Source organism: Phaethon lepturus, unplaced genomic scaffold (genome assembly GCF_000687285.1).
Source record: "Phaethon lepturus isolate BGI_N335 unplaced genomic scaffold, ASM68728v1 scaffold24094, whole genome shotgun sequence".
NCBI classification, from domain to species: Eukaryota; Metazoa; Chordata; class Aves; order Phaethontiformes; family Phaethontidae; genus Phaethon; species Phaethon lepturus.
In genome coordinates this window covers 11309-32061 of record NW_010532909.1, presented here as the reverse complement: position 1 = coordinate 32061, position 20753 = coordinate 11309, and the positions used below count along the sequence as shown (strand labels likewise).

Below are 20753 nucleotides of genomic sequence, written 5' to 3'. Positions count from 1 at the left end.
CAGCTGGATTTAACGCCGTTACATCATGTTAAATCATGTTAAATCGCCGTTAAATACATGTAGTATTCTACTAGAATAATATATTATACTGATTAATACAGCAGCAAGCAAATCTGATCTGACAGTGGGTGGAAATTTTCAGGGTCCCATTACTTCCATTGTAGTGAAGAAACAATACTGAAGGTCCCATGATGTTCTTAGCCCCAAATCAAAGAACAGGTTGTGTTCACCTGCCTTGCAGTGCAGTGATTTGGCAGTTTACCCTGCCAGTAATTAACATATGCTCTATTGACATGCAGAGATTTTGAACCTGTGCTTTGCATGTTTTGGAAAAATCCTATACATTTCAGATGAGGAAACAATACCGTCTTTGCATAGGGAGGTTGTCATTCTGAGTTTGTAAAGCTGGAAGACATAGCTAACTTCTGTTTTTTGTTTCTTGTAGCTCCAGAGTCCCTTACTGACAGGGACTGACCTCTTGGATATATGTTTGGATATTTGCAAAGGCTGCGTCTATTTAGAGAAAATGCATTTTATACACAGGTACAGAACTTATTTCCTTAGTCTTCCAAGGTTTAGCCACAATATTGGGACTAATTTTCTCACCTGGGAAAAAATACCTAGAAAGATGACACAGTGTAAAAGAAGGTGAGAGTACTGGAGTAAAATTTAATGTTATGCTTTTCTGCTAAAAATCACTCACAGTTCTCTCACAAAATGGTAGGCTACTCTAAGATTTGAATCCAGGACTCATTGCACCCTAGGCAAGAATCATATCCTGTGAAACAAGGACAAGGGCAGGTGGGGAGACCCATTTACTGTCTTCATTTGCCTAATGGGTAGCTATAGAGGACACAGAGCCAGATTTTTCTCAGAGGTGCACAGGGAAAAAATGAGAAGCAACAGGCACAAACTGCAGCAAAGGAAATTAGATAATATTACTCACAATGCGCAGGATCAATCACTGGAACAGGTTGTCCAGAGGGGCTGTATCATCTCCAGTCTTGAAGACATGCAAAACTTAACTGGATGAGGCCCTAAGCCACTTGATCTGACCTCAAGGTTGGCACTGATCTGAAGAGAGGCTTGAACCAGAGGTCCCTTCTGAGATGAGTTATTCTGCAATGCTAACTCCATCCTCTTGTTTCTGTCTTACAAATCAGGGACCTGGCTGCTCGCAACTGCCTTGTGTCTGAGAAGGAATATGACAGCTCCTCCCGGCTAGTAAAGATTGGTGATTTTGGGCTTGCCAGAGATATCTATAAAAATGATTATTACAGGAAAAGAGGAGAAGGCCTACTCCCTGTCAGATGGATGGCTCCTGAAAGCCTCATTGACGGTGTCTTTACAAATTGCTCTGATGTCTGGTGAGTTGTAACAGCCATAGAGCTGTGGAAATAATTGTATTAAATCCCACAGCAAGAAAATATTGGTTTACAGAAGGAATAATAAGGTTGCATATTGCCATCTCTAATAATTTTTAGGCTAAGGCAGATTTCTTCTTAAGTGATATTTTAATGAGTTAATGAAAAGTTTGGCACCATGACAGTACCTGCATAGATATATTTCTTAATGCTTTGAGCTCTAGCTCTGGATTCTGGCTGGAAAGAACTAGTGTCACTCAATCAAACAATTTTGTACTAGGCCCACAGTGTGGCGTTTACTTGATTGGGCAGTGAATTGACTGCATGCATGCTGTTCTGGTTTGTTTTCCATTAGGTTAATTGGCATTTCCTTCCTACAGCCAAATACTTTCCCCTTCCTGTTTCACCCTATTCTGGTGACTTCTTTATTTTGAAGCCCATATTTCTTAGCATCATCAGGGGAAGGTCATAGTAATTTGCTGTGGGGGTTTACTTAAAGTGTGTATTTCGGTGAAGAAGCAGAGACCCACTGTCAAGACGAATGGAAAAAATCAAATGAAACCAGATTCATTAAACCTGAGATTCACACAAGTTTAGATTTCGATAGCCATAGGTACTCATGGTGGGCTGTAGCCCACCAATCTTGTCCAAGTCCTCAGCCCCTGCAGCCCATCCGTTTGACTGTCACTCTTACATTTATCTAAGCAATTTGTTTAGTGCTCTGTGCCAAACCAAATGAGGTGCTGATTGCTTTATGAGTGGTGCTTAGGAGAACTTGTCTCTCTCTATTTCCAACGACACCTCTAGAGATTTCTAAACACTTGTTTAAGTGAGGACATGCTCAACCAGAAAGAGTTGCCCAGGGAAGCTGTGGGCACTCTATGTTTTCTAAGCTGCATATCAGTGAGCTTGGGAAAGTGTGTCAGTTCCACACACTTCTTTTAGCTATTCCAGAGGCTGGCTTAAGGACATATGAATTGTTTCACAAAAAATCAAAACTTCTTACTGCTAATTTTTCTTATTCTTAGGTTAGAGACATTTTAACTGTTGATAGGGAGATTGTTCATGACGACTATGGTAATTAAATTTTTGTTGGTGTTTCTTAGGGCTTTTGGAGTCTTAGTGTGGGAAACATTAACTTTGGGTCAACAACCATATCCAGGTCTCTCCAATACAGAAGTTTTACACCATGTACGATCAGGAGGAAGGCTGGAATCTCCAAACAATTGTCCTGATGACCTGTAAGTTAATTTTGTTTAAATGTTGTTGATACCATTTATAAGAAGCAAGAGGTTTATTGCCATGTGACCATCATTTTGAATGTTACTTATACCCATGCAGAGTTCAACGTCCTCCATTTTATTTCAGATAAAACAGCTAGCACTTTTAGCTGCCAACCCACTACTAGTTCATCCAGTAGTGCAGCCTGTAAGTAAGAACTTAAGTGTTGAAACTTAATGGTGGATATTGGTCTTTTAAACAGGATTTCAGAGACAATATAAAGTCAGTCTTGGGCATGAATCTGATAGTAATGTGGTAACAGGCAGAGTGTGCCTAATGGTATTGGTTAAAAGTTAAGATGGCTTTAAGAAATAATTTACTGGTCCCTGTACAACATGTGCCTGTGATAGCAGATATAACTGGCTTTCTCAATGGTAGCTACAGGAATTAGGTTAATATTAGAATATATGTAGAAAATAAACTGTGTTCTCTTTGCAGATATAACTCCTTCAAAAGTCAGTAAGAAAAGTTGAAGCAGTACAGCAAAAGGGAACTCTGCACTTCTGGTTAGTCTTTAGCTTAGCTGGATAAACAAAGCTTTCAATTTCCATTTGTCTCTTGAGCACAGAATTCATGTTTAACTGCAAAATTCTTGCAATTAAAAGAACAAAATTAATACAAACAGTGGATCAAACCCATACTGGCCAGAGGTGTATAAAGCAGGAAGTTGCACCTAAGCCCAACAGTCACTCAGTGTTGTCTAATTTCATGCCTCAATTTCTATATCACCCACTCTGTATAAGGAGTCACAGAAATGCACTTGACAGCTGGTCCTAGAAATGGAAGGAGAGGCTACTTGAAGTGCAGAATTCTTACTCTTGGCTTGAGAATAATTCTGTGATTGGCAAGCCCAGATCTCTGTGATAGGTCTCACATCAATTACCATGCTCTGAGTTCCAGAGAGGGTGATTATTTATCATTATGTAGGTATAGCTGAAACACCATATTAACAATAAAGTAAGCTTTAGCACTTGGAGGAACTGAAGAACTGAAGAGATTAGGATTTTGTTTTAAGAACAGAGTGAAAACTGAGTCATAGGACAAATGAGAGCCTAAAGCAATTGCAGTTTTAATATTTTCTGCTGAATAAGGTTTCCTCAAAAAATTCTCACAGCTGTCTTGTGAATAAAAAAGCATAGGAGGTAATGTATATCCATGTACTAATTTGATATTCAAGCTCACACAAAGGTTCATAAGTTGCCTTTAAAACAAGTGACCAGATCTTCAGAAGGAAAAACAAATCTTTGCTTGAAGTAATTTTTAAGGTCCCAGACTTTAAATTTAGCATAGCAGGTACGGCTTAAAGCTGGTCTGCCTGTTGTAACTTGTAGGATCAGGGCCTAATAGCTGTAACCTAGTTTTTGAAAGCCAAAGGGCTGAATGAGCTCTTAGACTCTTGTACCATCTTTTATCTCATTTGGTGAACACTCAGCACCTGCATGCAGCTTCTGTCAGTAACATAAATACTTTTTGCTACTTTGCTAGTTCATTAATGGCATACTGGGATTCTTGACATTCCTACTTCCCTCCTTGTGGTTTTGAACCTGCATCAGGACATCAGCAGTCAGTAATTGTCTCCTCTGCACTTTGGCTTGCTCATTGTCATTTGACAAAACAAACCATCACTGATAGGAAGAGAGTTCAAAGGCCAAACTACTTCAGCTGAGAAGTGTTTAGGAATCTGTGGTAGGCTTACACTGCAAGGGTAAGTAGGGATGACATAAAATTTGCGGTGTAAAAGCACTAAAGAAGTGGGATTGGGTTTTTTTTTTTGGCAGGTGGGAGAAATTCTCCCCCTCACATCCACAGGATGTTACTCCAGGGAATAATCATCTGCTTTCCCCTAAAGAAGTGTGGATAGGTAAAGCTTGGTAGTGAATTGTAAAAGGGACTTGGGGATCTATAAATAAGCCACATTTATTGAAATATGAATTAGATGTATGAGTGGCACTACTTTTGCAGTCAGAGATCCACATCTGGCACAGCCACCTAGGTGCAAGAGCAAGCCAAAGTTTGGACCGAACTGAGCTAATTTAACATAGATCCTCAAAGGCTGTGGATTACAGTCAGGAGAATTTGTACAAACACAGGGCCTCTTGCTGACTTGAAGCTGCAGTTTCACCAAATGCTCACTCCCATGCAAAGTTACACAACTGAGTTTGATGAAGAAACTTTAATTTGGTAACTAAAAGCTTTTGTTTTTGCTATCTGGGAACATCCCCCTGGAGGGATTTGGAGGGTGGAAGGGAAGAAGGGCTTGCTCAGAATGCATCAGATGAAAGTAGGGGCTCTTCTTCATCCCAAGAAATTTTCTCCTTTTCTAGGAAAATCCCCATATCAATTATATTTTCCATCTCATCTGAGAGAAAATTGGTAATGTCCTGTAGCCTCTGTGCACTAAAGCACATTTCAGGAATTGTTCTCTTTCAGCCTCCAATATTAGATACTGAATATTAGTTCTTTGGTTTTCCAGGCTCTTGAGTTCTTATTTACCCCACATATGCAGCTGTATTTGACATATGGTTACCAGTTGTCCCACCTAGATAAAACAGAGTTGTGAAGTGTAGGTGTGTAGATGTCCAGGATGGTTCTTGAACCTACATATAAACCTTTAGCTGATCTTGTGTTTGGATCTGTTATTTTTCATTTCTTCCTGAAAGGCTTTCCCCATGAAGTAGGGGAATCCTCTGAGTTTTTTCCTCATACTGAAGTGATGCATGATTTGCTAGCCCATGTTTGGCTCCCCAAAAAACATAAAAATGTGTTCAAGCTGTCATTCATGTACAACTTGGCATATTAACCTGGCTTTCACCCTCTTGACTGGTGCATTTCTGGGCTAGTGAAAGTTTATGCCATGTGTCGTAACATGCCTTGAAGGCTAAATATCATGCCACAAATAGCTGTCCATGCAAAATTTGCAGATATATTCTGAGACAGCATGGAAGTTTTTGTCATGAGAAACCTAAAGCCTATCTGAATAAAATACTTTGTGAAAAATATCAGTTCTATCTGGTATTAATATTTTAAGCCAACCATCAAGTAACTTGATTTAGGAAATAAGAATACAGGATATAATTAAAATGAGAAAATTCCATTTCTGAATATTTTGCCAGCAACTAATATCCCCACTCAATAACAAAACTGAACAAAGCAGATTGTCCAATAAAAAATTAGTTATTTAGAATGACAGAGATTGGTCTTAGGAATATAAAAATATTCAGAATCCACATTTGTCATGTTCTTGTTTCATAAATAAAAAGAGGGTAGATTTAGATTGTATGTAAGGAAGAAATTTTTTACAATGAGGGTAGTGAGACACCTGGGAACAGGTTGCCCAGAGAAGTTGTGGATGCCTCATCTCTGGAAGTGTTCAAAGTCAGGTTGGATAGTGCTTTGAGCAACCTAATGTAGTGAAAGATGTCCCTGTCCATGACGGGGGCATTGGACTAGACGATTTTTGAAGGTCCTTTCCAACCCAAACTACTCTATGACTCTATGACTTATGTATCATTTCCTGCTTCTTTCTCCCTCTGCTCACCTATGGTTGTCTGTTTCTTCCTTTCCGTAGAGGAGCAGTGTACTCAGTCAGCTCTTTTATTTCATTGCTACATCTTGCACAAGGCTTTGCTCATAAGAGCCCAAGTGCTAACCTACCAGAACACAGCACCTGAACTCATGTTTTTTCGTTGGATATCCTACCAACCAGCATGACCAGAAAGCAGATTGTTTGGTTTCCAGCATCTGATGCTGGCTTTCAAACTCAATGTGACAGACACTTTGCTGGCAGCGCAAGGAAAACCAGTTATTTCACCTCATTTTGATCCTATTCAGTACTTTTGCATCTATATTTCTAGTGTCATCAATAACCACTACACCTGAAAGTAAGCAGATGAAGTGACATTAGGAAGTCAGTACCATTTTTTAGATTCTTAAAATGGATTTTCAAAATTTCATTGGATCCTTTTGAAAAAACAGAATCACTCTGTCCAGCTCCACAACCACACGGTACAGGTTGATAAAAAGTGGTTCTGAAACAATTTTTCTACTCATGTTTCTCACCCAATGACAATAGTTTAACAAAAAATATCATTGAAAAATCAGATTTCTGCCACCTGTCACCAAGGGTTTTATAAAATACCCAATTGTGGTGAAGGACAGCAGTCTCCTTTTTAAGATGGAGAAGTGAGGATCTGAGAAAGCCAATTCATTTCACATAACTCAGTAACGCCTGGTATCACGTAGCAGCAGGTCTGGGAGGCTATTTGTCAGGGGAGGATTTGAACTTAGGGCTTAGAGGTGAATACTCCAAATTCCAGTAGCAGCTTCCCGAAGATGCCTTTCACTGGCTACTCAAACTCTGCTCTCCGGTTTTGAGACTCTAAGACCTCTCTCCACTCCCAACACTTAGCATGTCCAGGTGCTGGCTGTGTTTTGGTTTTCAGCCTGGCTCCCCCTGGCTTTTGTGGGATTTGGTTTTGTGTAGCCTGGACTCACCTTGGGTAAGCAATATAAATCAGCCCTATCCTTTAGACAAAAGGGAGGGGCAGTTTTCCACTGAATGGTACAGATAGTGTTGTGCAATGTAGGTTAGGATCTCTGCACCCAGAGGAAACTCATACCATTTTTGCCTTTGGTGGGAAAACTTAGTCCTATTTGTTTTGGTCTGGAGGCAGAAGTCTAAATTAAGCCTCTCTGTGCTGCAGGGTTTGCCTTGAACTTCCCCTAAATATGAGGTAGCGTGAATTGAAGGTAGATTAAATAAACTGATAGCTTCAGATTAATTTCTGGGTTTAGGCATCCTTTTTTCTTCTGTGAGAGAATTACCTCCTTGTCTGCTTTCTTAGAAAATATCGGTGACTTCTTCAGTGAGAGCAGATATTAATGGCAAATGAATCTTTTTATTTTATTTTAATAATGTTATAGCTGGTCCTAATCTCAAAAATATCCATCTTTGAAAAATTAAAAGCATTCATAAGGAGTATTCATGACAACTGATCTTTAATCTACTTTTCATTCCCTCAGCAGCTGATGATAAACTTTGTATCACATATAAAGTTTTTCGAAGTTGAAAATCTAGGCCAAACTTGCTTCTCAGATGATTTAATGGTAAGTGTTGAGATGAATGATTCTATTATCTTTAATGTTTGCATTTTAATGAATTTTTTTTCAGATGTGATTTAATGACAAGATGCTGGGCCCAAGAACCTCACAACAGACCTACTTTCTCTTACATTCAGGACAAACTGCAAGAGATAAGACACTCTCCACTGTCCTTCATCTACTACCTTGAAGACAAAGAGGCAGCAACTGGAGTCATCAACCAAGCTTTTGAGGGTGAGTCTGGCCCAGTACCTGCTCTCCCTATGGCCTCTTTCCTGTGAAAAAAAGTGGGATTTAACAGTTCTTTTCATTGCATTTGTCGCTGCCTTAGATTCTCTGCCTGTAAAATGGAAACAGCAAAGATCTACCTCTCTCATAATGAACTTGTAAAGATTCATTAGGTGCCATTAGGTACGATGCATTAGATAAAGCACACATAAGGTTACCAAGCAAAAAGATCCCTATGAGGTTGTAGCTAAGCCTGCCTCACAGAGACATGCAGCTTGCACCTAAATTTTTGATACTTCATGACCCTGTTCCGCTAAAGTAAATGCTTAAGTTCCTTGTACAGCTGGGAGAGCTTTAGAAGTGTTCGAGGCGGAAATCTGTTCCAATTACAAAGGCATCTATTCCCTCTCCATCAACTAAACATGGCAGTTAGGCACTTACTTACTTAATTTAGGAATACTGATTCAGTAGTTGCCTGAAAGTGAGGCATAAAGTAGGTAGCGAAGTAAGGCAGATTTCATCCTAGCCTGAACTGTGATAGCTCACAGGAGTCACATCACGCCTGTGCTCTGCACACTGTGAATGAATGAAACTAGGTGATGTTAAGGAAGATATACTTAAGACATGGGACACAACAGAGCCCAGTTATATAAGAACATTATTAAGGTTTTGGAGACAGGAATTAAAACCAACAGGCAACGCTAAATTTGACGTTGTCTGTGCAACTGTGATTCAAATCGTCTAAACATGGAAATGAATATCCTGACTGGGCCTGAACAAGAAGCTTTTCACACCCTGCAGTAATTCCTCACTTGAGATATTCCTAAATTTTGAGAAAAAATGAAGTCTTAGTAAACAATGTGACCTGAAAAATCTGCGAAATGGAAGTTTTTGTCAGTTGAAATATTTCACTTTTATTTCACAGAGGGGTGGGGTTTTTTTTTAATTTAACCTATTTGCATTCTATGGTTTTCTAATGAAAAATACTTCCTGTTAGAAGAATTAGTTTCCATTCTAAAAAAGCAAAACCTAGTTGTTTCTAAAATATCTAAAATATTTATTGGGGTTTTCTTCCTTCACAAAACGTTGTTGAACTAGGAACTCACCCAGCTTAATAAACAGTTTTGATACACCAATATTTTGTGATTTCCTAAAAACTTCCTGATCCATTCCAGGAATGATGCAATACTCAATTATACAACTACGTAGTCATTTTTCTACAGGATTTGACCTATATTCAATTCACTGGCATAGTCCAATGCTCAGTTAATGACAGTCTATTTGATATTTTGCTAATCTTTATCATTTGGTGTAGCTTTACAAATGTCAGTTTATCCCCATCGTGACTTCTCTCTCTGTCAGATCCAATCTGTGCATGACATGTTTATATGTCATTACAAAACTAAAGACTTTATCAAGACATGGTGGGACCAAAGTAAGCCAGAACTGATAACTTGTCATTTCTTGCTTTTTAAACAGCTGCTTTTGAACCCTTATGCTATAATGAAAAGCTTTGTGTATTAGCATGTAGTGTAATTTCATAGTTTCTTTAAGGGCATCTTTGCTCTGAGTAGTGGAGTTCAGGAAAGAGATACTTAATCTGGCACAAATCTAAGGCTGGCATTAGCTCAGGAAAAGTGTACAGCCAATTAATTAGGCACTATGCCCAAGATAATAGGCCTTATATTTTGGATGGACTTTATCTCACCTAAATGTAGCTGTCTAGAAGCTTGGAGTCTCATGTAAGATACTCTTCTAGACCTCTCTGTGGTCAGGAGCAGAAACAGACATCTCCAGAGAGTGATAACTCCTATGTCTTAGGCATGTATCATAGCATGAAAGGGGTCGCCTTTTGCCTTTCTGTCCACTGATGATGGCTAGAATCTAGGTGACTTGCCATATTCAACTTGGTTACAGCATCTTGGACTAGATGTTTAATTTTCAGATGGCTACAGGAACACAACATCCACTGTACACGGGCTGTACTGATTCAACTGCTTGCATCTACCCCTGAGCTAGTGTGGTTTCCTAGCTTAGACATCTTTCCTCTGCGTTCCCTAACTCTGTGGGCAAGAGAGACATGAAAACTAAGGGAGTTAAGAAATTCTTGTGGCATTACATCAATATCTGTTAAAATCTTTAGTAGGGCTGAAACTTTTAAATACAAGCCTGTCCTTCTGCTGCTTGGAGTTAGGGAAAGAGGGTGGAATATAGGTTGTCGTCCTTTTGGTGGAGCAGGCCTGGCACAGATGTAACATGCAAAGGTTTTAGTTTCAGTGCAAGTCTTTGCTTAGCATGTGCCAGCTAAGCATGATCTTTCCCCTGCTGTTAACTTACTCAATCTAAGCAAATCATTACTTTCACTGGGATGACAAATACATATTTTTAACTTAAAATACATTATTTTGCCAATATTTCAGGTTCTGCCACACAGCAGAGGTCACAGAGAAAAAGTCATTGTTTTATTTGTTTGTCAGGGACAAAAGTAACATTCTTAGAAGTGGCCAAGTTATTGAAAAAGAAAATATGGATTGGGGCTTCCATGAAAAGTTTCAGTTAGAATGGTTAAAATTTGAAAAAACAGTTTACTCCAGAAAATGTGGTTGTATAATGCATTTTTAGGATAGTCTTAGTAATAGTGGTATTCCATAATGTATGTTATATTCAGGGAATCTGTTGGCAGCAGTCACTTTTTAAATCAGACTCCATTAAGTCTGTTTATAATAACCTAGTTGGTAAAATCTGTCCCACTATGGTAAGCAGGGCAATTCAGGCAGAGCTTTGGCAATACCTCTTGGAGGTATGTGCCAAGTCCATTTTGCTTGGCACACTCTGTCCCTGACCCTTTTCCCCACCAGCTGCCCTGTTCCCTCTTGTGGCTTCCCCCCATTCTTCCCTTTCCATAGGCTCTGCCCATCTGTTGTTGCCACAGACGCATTGTTGGATCTGCATTGGAAAGGGAAGACAAAGCAGCTGTTTTCATGCTTTCGTTCAATGTTTTCATGTTTCAGTTCTCAAAACTCCTCCTTAACTTCTTCTCAGGCTCATTCAGTGATTTTCATACAGGGAATGCCCATCAGGAAACAGTATACCTTGAATTTTATTCATCTATGTATCATCCTTTCATTAAAATGTATTTCAAAAGACTAAACACTTGGTAAGTTCTTTACATGTCTCTATAATGCATGTACTTATTTCCCCATATATTCATAGTTTGTCTGTAGGTTATCTCCCTCTTTCCCCCAGTACAGTCTTTATAATCCCATTAAAATGTTATGCTGCATCCTTGATTGAAGGCCTAGAGTCCTGGTGATGCCTTAATGTTGCTGTATTATCTGATCAGGGACACATGCAAGGCAGTTTTCTGTAGCTCTCCAGCCTTAAACTAGTTCAACAGTTTTTCTGCCTGTGATGTATATCTTGTGCAGTGGAGTTCAGTGAAATGTGGGCTCCAGAAATGTGATTGATTTAAGCAAGAACCAGCAATTTGAGTTCTAGTTGAGCTTCCAGAGTAAAATACATGCTGCATTATGACCCTGTCATAAACAGTTTGCGGCATGGAATATGTCTCAGTCTGTGATTTGTAAAACACTATATAATAAGTAAATGATTTTTTAAATTTGCATTCATTTTTAGCTGAGATTAAGTGAAGTACTTCTTGTGTTTGTAGTAGTAGTGGAAAGGTGACAACCAAAACAAATAATCCAAAAAACTGTTCCATGATGGATTGTGCTGGACAACATTTTCCAAAAATGTTACGCGGTCATTGGCCTTTGTGTGTAATGAAACTCCTGTCATGAGCCTCCCGCCAAGAAATGCTTGCTCTCACCAGGAGACTTTGTTCCAAAAGAAAGAGCCAAATGTCAAGCAAAGTGAAATGACAGACCTCAAAATAACTATGATACTTAGCCCTACATGGAATCATACTTTTTCCAAATTCTATTGAGCCTTACCTACTTGTAGGTAACCACACCTTTAGCAGATCCATACATGCTGTCGGTGCTATTTCATAGGTGGGAGAGCTGGAAAACATTAGATTTTTGCAACAACATTAATGCCAGTGCAGTATGACACATGGACTGCAAGTGTGGGTGAATTGATACAGGCAGTATGTTAGTGGTCTGGACAGCACACTAACAGGATAGCATGGGGATGGCAAACGGGACACTGCGTTTGTTATTGCAATAGTTACCCTTCTAAAGGAGGCATCAAGTGGCAATAAATATGCCTGAGCAGTACCAGCAGCTCCTGGCACTGCTTCTTCGGAAGGGAGGGAAGCAAACTCAGGACCAGGAACGGGCCTACCACTTGAGTTTTTCCTTCTTGCTTTTACAAGCTTTCCCAGGACATTGATCATGGGCATTAAGTAGCATTAACAACATTTTTTTGAGTGAGGGAAGCACTGTCCAGCTGGAGGACTGAGACACCAGTGGGTGTCGAATACAATGGGAACTGACTGAGCAGAAGCCCTGTCACCAGAGTCCCCATTCATTACTGAAAGATAGGCTGCTCTTTCCCCAGTTTCAAGTGCAAATGAAATGTCATGAATCAGCATGCTAACAGGATGGCCCTGCATTGCTGTAAAAATAACCAGTCCATCTATTTTCAGACATAACTTTTTACATTTGCACATACAAGACAGCACTATATTTTTTCAGGTCCCAAGTGTGCCCCGTAAAGGGATGGAAACACCTGTTTGTTTTGGCAAACGTCTTTGCCGACATCAGACAACTGGGCATTAAGCAGCTGGAGCAGCTCCTTGCCTTTATGACCCAGAAGGACTATTCTTATCAGGGCTGCTCCCCACAATCCCTTTTGGACCTACAAGGAAAAAATGTCTAATTGCTCAGAAGCTGTGTCAGAGCACCACGTTCTTACTATTAGAAGTGGCTCCCCTGGCCAGAGGAGATGCAGGGCAGTTGGAGGAAGCCCAAGGAAATCCAGGGTAAATGACTAAAGACTAAAAGGAAACACATTTGGCCTCAAAACCATTATTTTTAAATCCCTAAGCTGGAGATGTTTCTTGAAAAATGTGGGAAGATAAACCAGAATGTTTTAATGTTTCCTTTTTTCGCTTTTTTTTCCAAAGCCAGTCACTCAGTGTATTTACTTTTTTCAGCAATTAAGGTACTTGCTAAAAATGACACTTTTTTTTTTTTAATCTCTGTTCAAAACTTTGCATTGAGGAGATTTGATAATAAAATCTGAAATCAATGATTTCACCATTAATTATATGTCTGTCCTCTGTGCTGGCTCAGTAGTACTGGTTTGCTGTTCCCTGTGTAAGAGTCATCAAGTTTTTTTTCCTAAAACCAGATGTCTTTTGAAAACTATTCTGCACACCTCTCTGAACTTAAAGCAATCACTTGGACAAATGGAAGCTTCTCTAAAGCAGATGTGTTGATAAGAGCCATTTTTAAAACCTTGTATCTAGTCTCCTTTGTATTTTTCTGAAATTCAGTAATCCTCTTCCCCACTTAGCTTAGTGTGTGGCTGACCCAAAGCCAGCAGAGGTCAGAGAAAAGGCTTCTTCCAAAACAGCGAATGGTTACAACACTGCAGGAAAAGGGGGACTTAGTGGCATGATCATTTCTTATTTATCCCCTAGACAAATGCTGTTTGATTCCAGAGAGCACACATGAGCCATATGATACTGCAAGGAAGGTTGTGCTAATACTTTGCCTTAGACTGAGGAAAAAAAATCAGATGACATGATGTTATAAAAGCTGATGTTTGTGTCATATGAGTGTATAGATATAAGCAACTAAAACTCAGGCACTGCATTTATGCTGCCTGTCTAGGCTGTTTGACAGTCACCAGAGACTTGTAGACACATTCAGGGGATGGTATTGTGTAAAAGTAAAGATGTGAAATAAGCATCTCCACAAAGCGACTCATTCTTCCTTTCTGTCTCCATTGACTGTAAAGGCAGCCTAGGCAAGGACCTTAAACTGGATATGTAAGATCTGGGTGATTAAAACATAGCAAAATTAATCCTGCTTTGTGACCTGGAGAAGGAGGGTGCTTTCCTATTTATATACCCTTATTGTATTGCAGCAAATGTGGAACCGGCCTTTTTTGGTGCTCTTATATTATAAATGATAAGATAATAAATAGCTTTATATCTGTATTGCCCAAGACAGCTTCTAGCACACAGAGGTTTCAGTCCACAGATCTCTGAAAAATCTATTAAAATAAAGACAGGCAGTCAATGCTTCAAACAGTTTAGTGCAGTGGAAATGCGGGATGAACAAAATTCTTACTTTTAGCACCTTTAGTGTCTGACAGAATAGCAAAGCTCAGTGAGTCACCCTCAAACCATGCAAGATCATATGCTTCATTAGACAGGAAACACAGATATATCTCCACTGATATATAATACAGAGTATTAAAACGGATATATATTTGTTCTATTTATATTCTTACTGGCAATGTGCAGCAACTGAAACACAGCACCTCCAGCTCCAGGTGGCAAGCAGGTATCAGGAAAATATTCCTTATACAGGAACTATCTCCCTGAGCTAACCAACATAGCTGAGGTGGAGAAGTCAGGGTTCAATAGCCACCTTTTTCACCCTTAATAAACGTATGTCATCATGGGCTGCTTTTGAATGTGTTCACTGTGGGGTACCTCTTTCAACCATGCCAGTAAGTCAGCTAGTCTCTTGTTTACTACTACGTACATGGTGTGGCAGGGACAAAGGGCAGAGTATATATGAGAAAAACAAGAGGATATTAATGGGAAAAAGCAAGTGTGGCTGCACTTCTAAATACCTTACCATATTGAAGGTGTTAAGCGTCGTATGAGATTATGTTACCCAGAATTAGTAATGTCGCAGGCTCTGGCTACTTAGCTGGTGTAAATCAGTGGCATCCTGCTGGTTTCTATGGAGCTTTGTTAATTTGTGCTAGCTGAGGATCTGGCCCTGAAACAGCTGTAATAGAAGATCAGCATCTCTATATCAGTTTTTTCAGTCTCTACCAATCAGCTTTTCTACTGACATTTTTTTCCTTCTTATATGTTGTCACCTTCTGAACTTAAACACCAAAAAAACCATCTGCTTATCAAGACATCACAAAAATTTGCACCCTTCCAAGCAGGACTTCAAAACATGTTGTGAGCCCACACAGCCTACTGAGCAGGCAAGGAAAGACGTTCTGCAATCGCGAGGCAGGATACATGACCCAGGCCGGCACCACGGCTGTCCTGCGGCAGGAAGCAGCCGACTGAGGTGCTGAGATTGGGAAGGGGGAAGCACAGATTTTATCAGGTTAGGACCAGTCTGCTCAGAGGAGGCTAAGCAAGCAAACTCCATCCTTCATTACTATGAGTCAGGCGACCATAGTTTCTTGTGTCAATTAATGCAGGGCTCTTTAGAGTAAGATTCTGCCTGCCCCTGGAGAGAGGTATTGTAATTAACTTACCTGCAGTTTGGCTCAGATGTGCTTTAAGCACACCACTACTAGGAAAGGTGTCCAGCAAGGTCAAACCTATACACATTTAGGACCTGAGACAGGTATCTATGCAAATATAGTGCTGAGCTCAGTGGGAATCTGCTTCGTTATTGGAAGTGGTCTACCTGAGAGAGCACAGAGCTCAGTGGGAATCTGCTTTTTAGCAGAGTACTTCTCAGCCTGTACAAAGCCCTGGACTGCCAGAGCTAACCTGCCTCATGCCCTGAGGTAGGCTGTTTAAAGTGGAACGTGGGTAACTCTACACTATGCAGCAGACCACAGTGTAGACAACCCCTCAGGATTTAAGTGTTTGGAGTTGACTCTCCAGCACGACTTCAGATTCCATGAAGGTGTTCCTTGGACGCCTTCTCTCGGGGTGTTTTGTTGGCTCAGCCAGCCTTTGCTTGTGAAATCTGAGGGGATCACATCACATGGTTTATCCTGCATTTACTCACGTATAACCCAGCATGACTATACATCAATCAACTAATTTTAGCAATGTTAAAACTGAAAAGAAAAGAATGATATCTCATGAATATACTGACCTGCCTCCCCACTCCAGCTTCTCTCTATCTTCCTTCAATTTCTTAATATTTTTGGGGGCTTCCAAAGATTGTTCAGAATTCTGTTCATTGCCTTATGGCTTCCCAGGCTGTTGGTGGTGCTTCTAACCTTCACGTTTCTTGAGGAATTTCACAACATATCATGATTTTTTCCCTCAATTTCTCCTTTTCAGAATCTTCTGTCTCCATCCATCATATAATCAAGTGAGCAAAAATTATTTGCTTGCTTTGCTGACTGACATGAGAGGCAAGCATTGTACTACATAACTTGACATCTTTGCATAGATTTTTTGGCTTGTACAGCAGAATGGTGCTAAGCTTTCATAGGTGCCGAACACTGCGCTAAGAGATGACACAACAGTGAAGGAAAGGGCACTTGTAGTCAAAAGTCTCATTGTGAAAGCGACAATGTAGCTTATATGTGTCATATCATAGGAGAAAGTTCATCAACATTATATTGTTCCTCCATCTTTGGATAGCATAAGAATATTCTGAAAAAATAGTCTTTCTTGCTTATTATGTTCCCAAAGCTCAAAAACTGAAACCAACTCAAGATGTTTGATTTTTTAGCTCTTTTCCTCTATAATGAGAAACACAGTGGCGCATAGGCTGAAAAAGGATTATAATATTTTATGTATTTTGTAGTTCTTCTGACCTGTTGGGGAAAGAATTAGTAATGTATCTATATATCTGGTAAAAATATCTCAGTGACCTCATACTCACATTTGTGTAAACATCACCTCATCAGTTCCAGATACTTATACAGGAAACAAATCTGAATGCTCCTCTAGTGTTCTATACTTAGGCAGGTCAGCCGGCATATGTCTGGTCTGTAAATACCCAGTTTTACTTGGGTCCTTATTTTAAGGATTCTCTCTTAAGAGTTTGCTGCAAACATGCCCTCAGCATTTGCCAGTGTGCCTTTTCCAAAGCAACTTGACCCCGGGGGGTTCCCATTAAAAGCTTTATTAAACAAAAAACAAATACAAAGAAGAGCTGTACTGGTTGGGCTTAGTCAGGATTGAATTACTAAATATTGCCATAATAGTCCTGAACTGACAAAGTGAGTATCAAATGATTTTTCATAGCTGTCAGTCACTGTGGTATGTGACCACAGTTTGCTCTATGTTCCAATCCCAATCTTGCTAACAGGTTTCTAAAATGAATATTCTCCTTCAGACTTTTCCTGATAGTCTTTCCTAATAGACTCTAGAGTGCAGAACAGAATTCTGACTTTATAGCTTGGGGGTGTGTGTGATTGTAGTGACATAATAAATTGTATGTTGCCTGGTGCAACAGCACAATGCTTGAAATTCTTTTGAACAGATAACCCTGAATGTCACGTGTTTAATTTTCCAGTTGTGAAGTAAAATAAGGAGGACACGTAATAAAAAAGGTACATGTTACAAAAATAAGTGCAAAAAATAGCAACAATTATAACTTGAGCCTTTAGTTAATCATCTTTACATTTTTTAAAGATATATGCCCTGCAGTAGATTTCAGGCAACTCTGTATATGTGAACAGCATCAAATTAGGGAGAAAATATAAAGCTTTTAGAAATGGGAAAAACACACTGGATTGCCAAGTTCTAGCTTCTAGAAAGACAGAATATTACAAGTCCTGCAGAGAGACAGTATATAATGATTCAGCAGGTAGAAAACTGCCTATATTACAGGACTCTCTAGCAGTATTGTTAGGAGGGTTACACAAAGGTACAGATTAAAATCACTTTGGCTTTATGCAGGCTATCTTTCCTACCAAAAGAAGCAAGTCATGTATTCATAACTGTACTGCTGCCTGTGGAGGTATGAATGGTGATAACCAGCCTTCCCTAAGCGATTTGCTTATAGCTATAATCCACACAGGCAATAGCAGAAAATAAACTCGAATCATCAGTCATTCTTTATGCAGTCACTAGACCAACTTTCTTCAACAGCTGTCTGATTTTGTATGCTTTCTAATGCTACATGTATATCACTGGGCTGTTGTCTTTTTTTTTAAATGCAGATAGTGATGTTCCATGTGCAGATTCGGACAGTATTCTTTCAGCCACACTAATGGAAACAAGGAATCAAGACGGCTTAAATTATTTGGTATTAGTCAAAGAAGGCAAACAAGATCAAGGAAGCATCAATTCTGCTGAACTTAGTTTAGTCTGATGCCCTCTGTTATGAAAGAAAGAAGGGAAGAAGAGGAAAAGCTCTACCAAAGAAGACATAGCCAAGGAAAATATTCTGCACACTGTCATACTTACAAAGATGACTTAAAAAACCCAGCAACACTCTAAAACACTAAAACAACCAGAAAATGTCATAAGGTACTGAATGATGTATAGCAGAATAGGACAACAGTTACAGAGCTTTTAGTATTCTCTATGTTATGGTTTGGGTATTTCACAGGAGATAGTTTAAGGTAATAAAACATGTAATCAGACAGCAAGTGATTTTACCGCTGTGTTGATTAAATTTACGCAATCGCATATGTCTCAGACACAGGCAGTCCTTCCAAAAAGTGAGTACTGGTATGCTGTTTCAAAGAAGGGACCAACTCCTTCATGAAAAGAAAAAACAGTTGAAATCTAGCTTCATTGTGCACTAACAAGATTTTACAGATTGAAAAACTAACATAAAATCTTGTTATATTTTTATGAACTCCAAATCAGAATGCAATTGAAGAAGGGTGACTGGGTTGTCCACTGCTGGGTATCGTCTATTTCACTATTTAATTTAAACAAATGTTTGCAATCATCTTGAATGTTAAGTTGCACAGTGATTGATCTGTGAATCTAGATAGTCCTGTTTTCTTAAATTTCTTTTCCTTTCCCTTTTTTATTTTCATCATCCTCATTTTTTATCAGACTGGGTGAAGGAAGACACTTTTCCTTGATGTGTTTTGAGATCAAGTCAAAATATATAATAAAATTATATATAAATCATTACTGAATAAAAGCAGTAAGTTTTTTGGAACATTTTATCATGAACAGTAGTTTGCAAATTATGCAGAGCTATTTACTGACATCTGTCAGAAAGCTAGAAACATGCTCTAATTTTATGCAAATATTTGATAATGAGGGACACTGGAGAGTAGTAAAGGCACTATCTGATGTCAAACTATATATATTTTCAAGATGCAGCTCCACTGAATCAAGCTTCAAAAGTTTCTTAAATGGAGATCCAACACAGATGAACAAGAAATTTGGGGTTTGACCGTTCTACTCAAACAAAATAGAAGTTGAGAGCTTTTGAATTAGGATTCTTCAAAGTCCCTGTCAAAGCCCATTCAAGCAGTCTGTATAAATATTTTTGTCTTCCTCTACAAATTAGTGTAAAAAACAGATTTGCTAATAACAATTGCAGCACTTCACTATGCTCACCAGACCATGAGTGACAGATAAATAAATAAATACTGTATAATGTTTCTTTCCTCTTCAAGTGCTGCTTGATTGATTGTACAGCCATTCCTTCCATTTCAATAACTTCAACATGAGTAACGTTTACTAACCAGTAGCACGTGCTAGCCAGAAACCAGGAAGATCCCATTTCTGTAGTCACCACACCTGGATGACTTCACGTGCATACGTAATTCCACTTAAAAGGACTGCTCAGTCAGCAAGCCACAAACAAATGTTTTGAAAACCAACAGGACTTCTTATGATATCTTTTTCTTTAGCTGGAGAAGCCTTCAATCACTCTGAAATTTGGCAGGTGTTGCCTGCCAAAATTTCATCTAGGCAACACCTTTCACAGGCCCCGTGACCACATCTGTGATGTGATAACCCAAGTTGGTTCAATTTCTTGTAGGTCTGAGTTGGAAAAGAATCAAGCAAAAGCCTGTGCAACATGGGTAAGCCAGGTTAGTGGGCAAGGTGAGCATCAGTGATAGACAGCAGTCAGAAGTATTGCCCCCGAGGTCTTGAAGTAGTCACAAATACCCAAAGCAGCACAGAAAGAACAAAGGGAAAGGTAAGTCTTGTTTTGTCCACATTTTGTGGGTATTACAAGACAAGACTAGTTTGAAAGGATGATTTATCACAGCATGATGAGGAAGAAAGTGTCAAGTTTAATGCATTGCCAATAAATGAAAGCTTAGGATATTGACTAGTGATACATGCCTTTTGCACCTAATAGTATGAAAAATGTATTGGACTGGATAAAACACAAATCTCTCAATTCAAGTCTAAGGTTCCTGACCTATAACTTGCTGAATTCAGTGGAAGACACAATACCTAGCCTACCACATAAGTGCAGTGATCTGAGGAATGCTCAGTGATATGATGTCAGCTCTGAGCATGGCCCTGCCCATCACTCTATCCTCCCTCTCTCATTTCCCTGCCTTAGAGGAGTAAGTATACAAATGCAACTATTCCACTGAATCATGGTAAAGCTGAATTTGATGTGTGCAAACTTACCTCACTTGCATCCGCCCATGATGCTACTTGCAAAGAGTTTCTTAATCCCTCATGTTTCTGTATCACCCAAATCTTCATCATTTTACCTTCTCTATTTCATTAAAGTGATGCTTCCTCTCTTCATTTAAAGTCTTCATGATGATTCACATTTTACTCATTAACTCTTATTCATTATCAGGAGGACATCTCTCACCTTCAAGCAGCCAGCCCCTGCTGACAGTTTTCATAGCTACTTTTGGAGACAATAGGGAGACACACATACAAGAAGTGACAAGAATGAATGACCTTGTTTATCACATTCTCTTTTGGGCAGGCAAATGGGCATTACCTGGTCTCTGTTTGTCCCTCATAGT

The 20753-nt window shown here is 39.3% G+C and overlaps 1 protein-coding gene across 1 annotated transcript; it reads left to right on the top strand.

The window, feature by feature from the left end:
- Window positions 1-445: 445 nt before the first annotated feature.
- On the top strand, window positions 446-18151 carry LOC104619221 (proto-oncogene tyrosine-protein kinase ROS-like; the record flags this gene model as incomplete). The annotated part of the gene is made up of 5 exons (XM_010285018.1): window positions 446-543; window positions 1164-1367; window positions 2471-2605; window positions 7816-7979; window positions 18000-18151. Coding segments are annotated over 5 exons (753 nt in total), but the record flags the coding sequence as incomplete, so codon positions are not given.
- Window positions 18152-20753: the final 2602 nt, after the last annotated feature.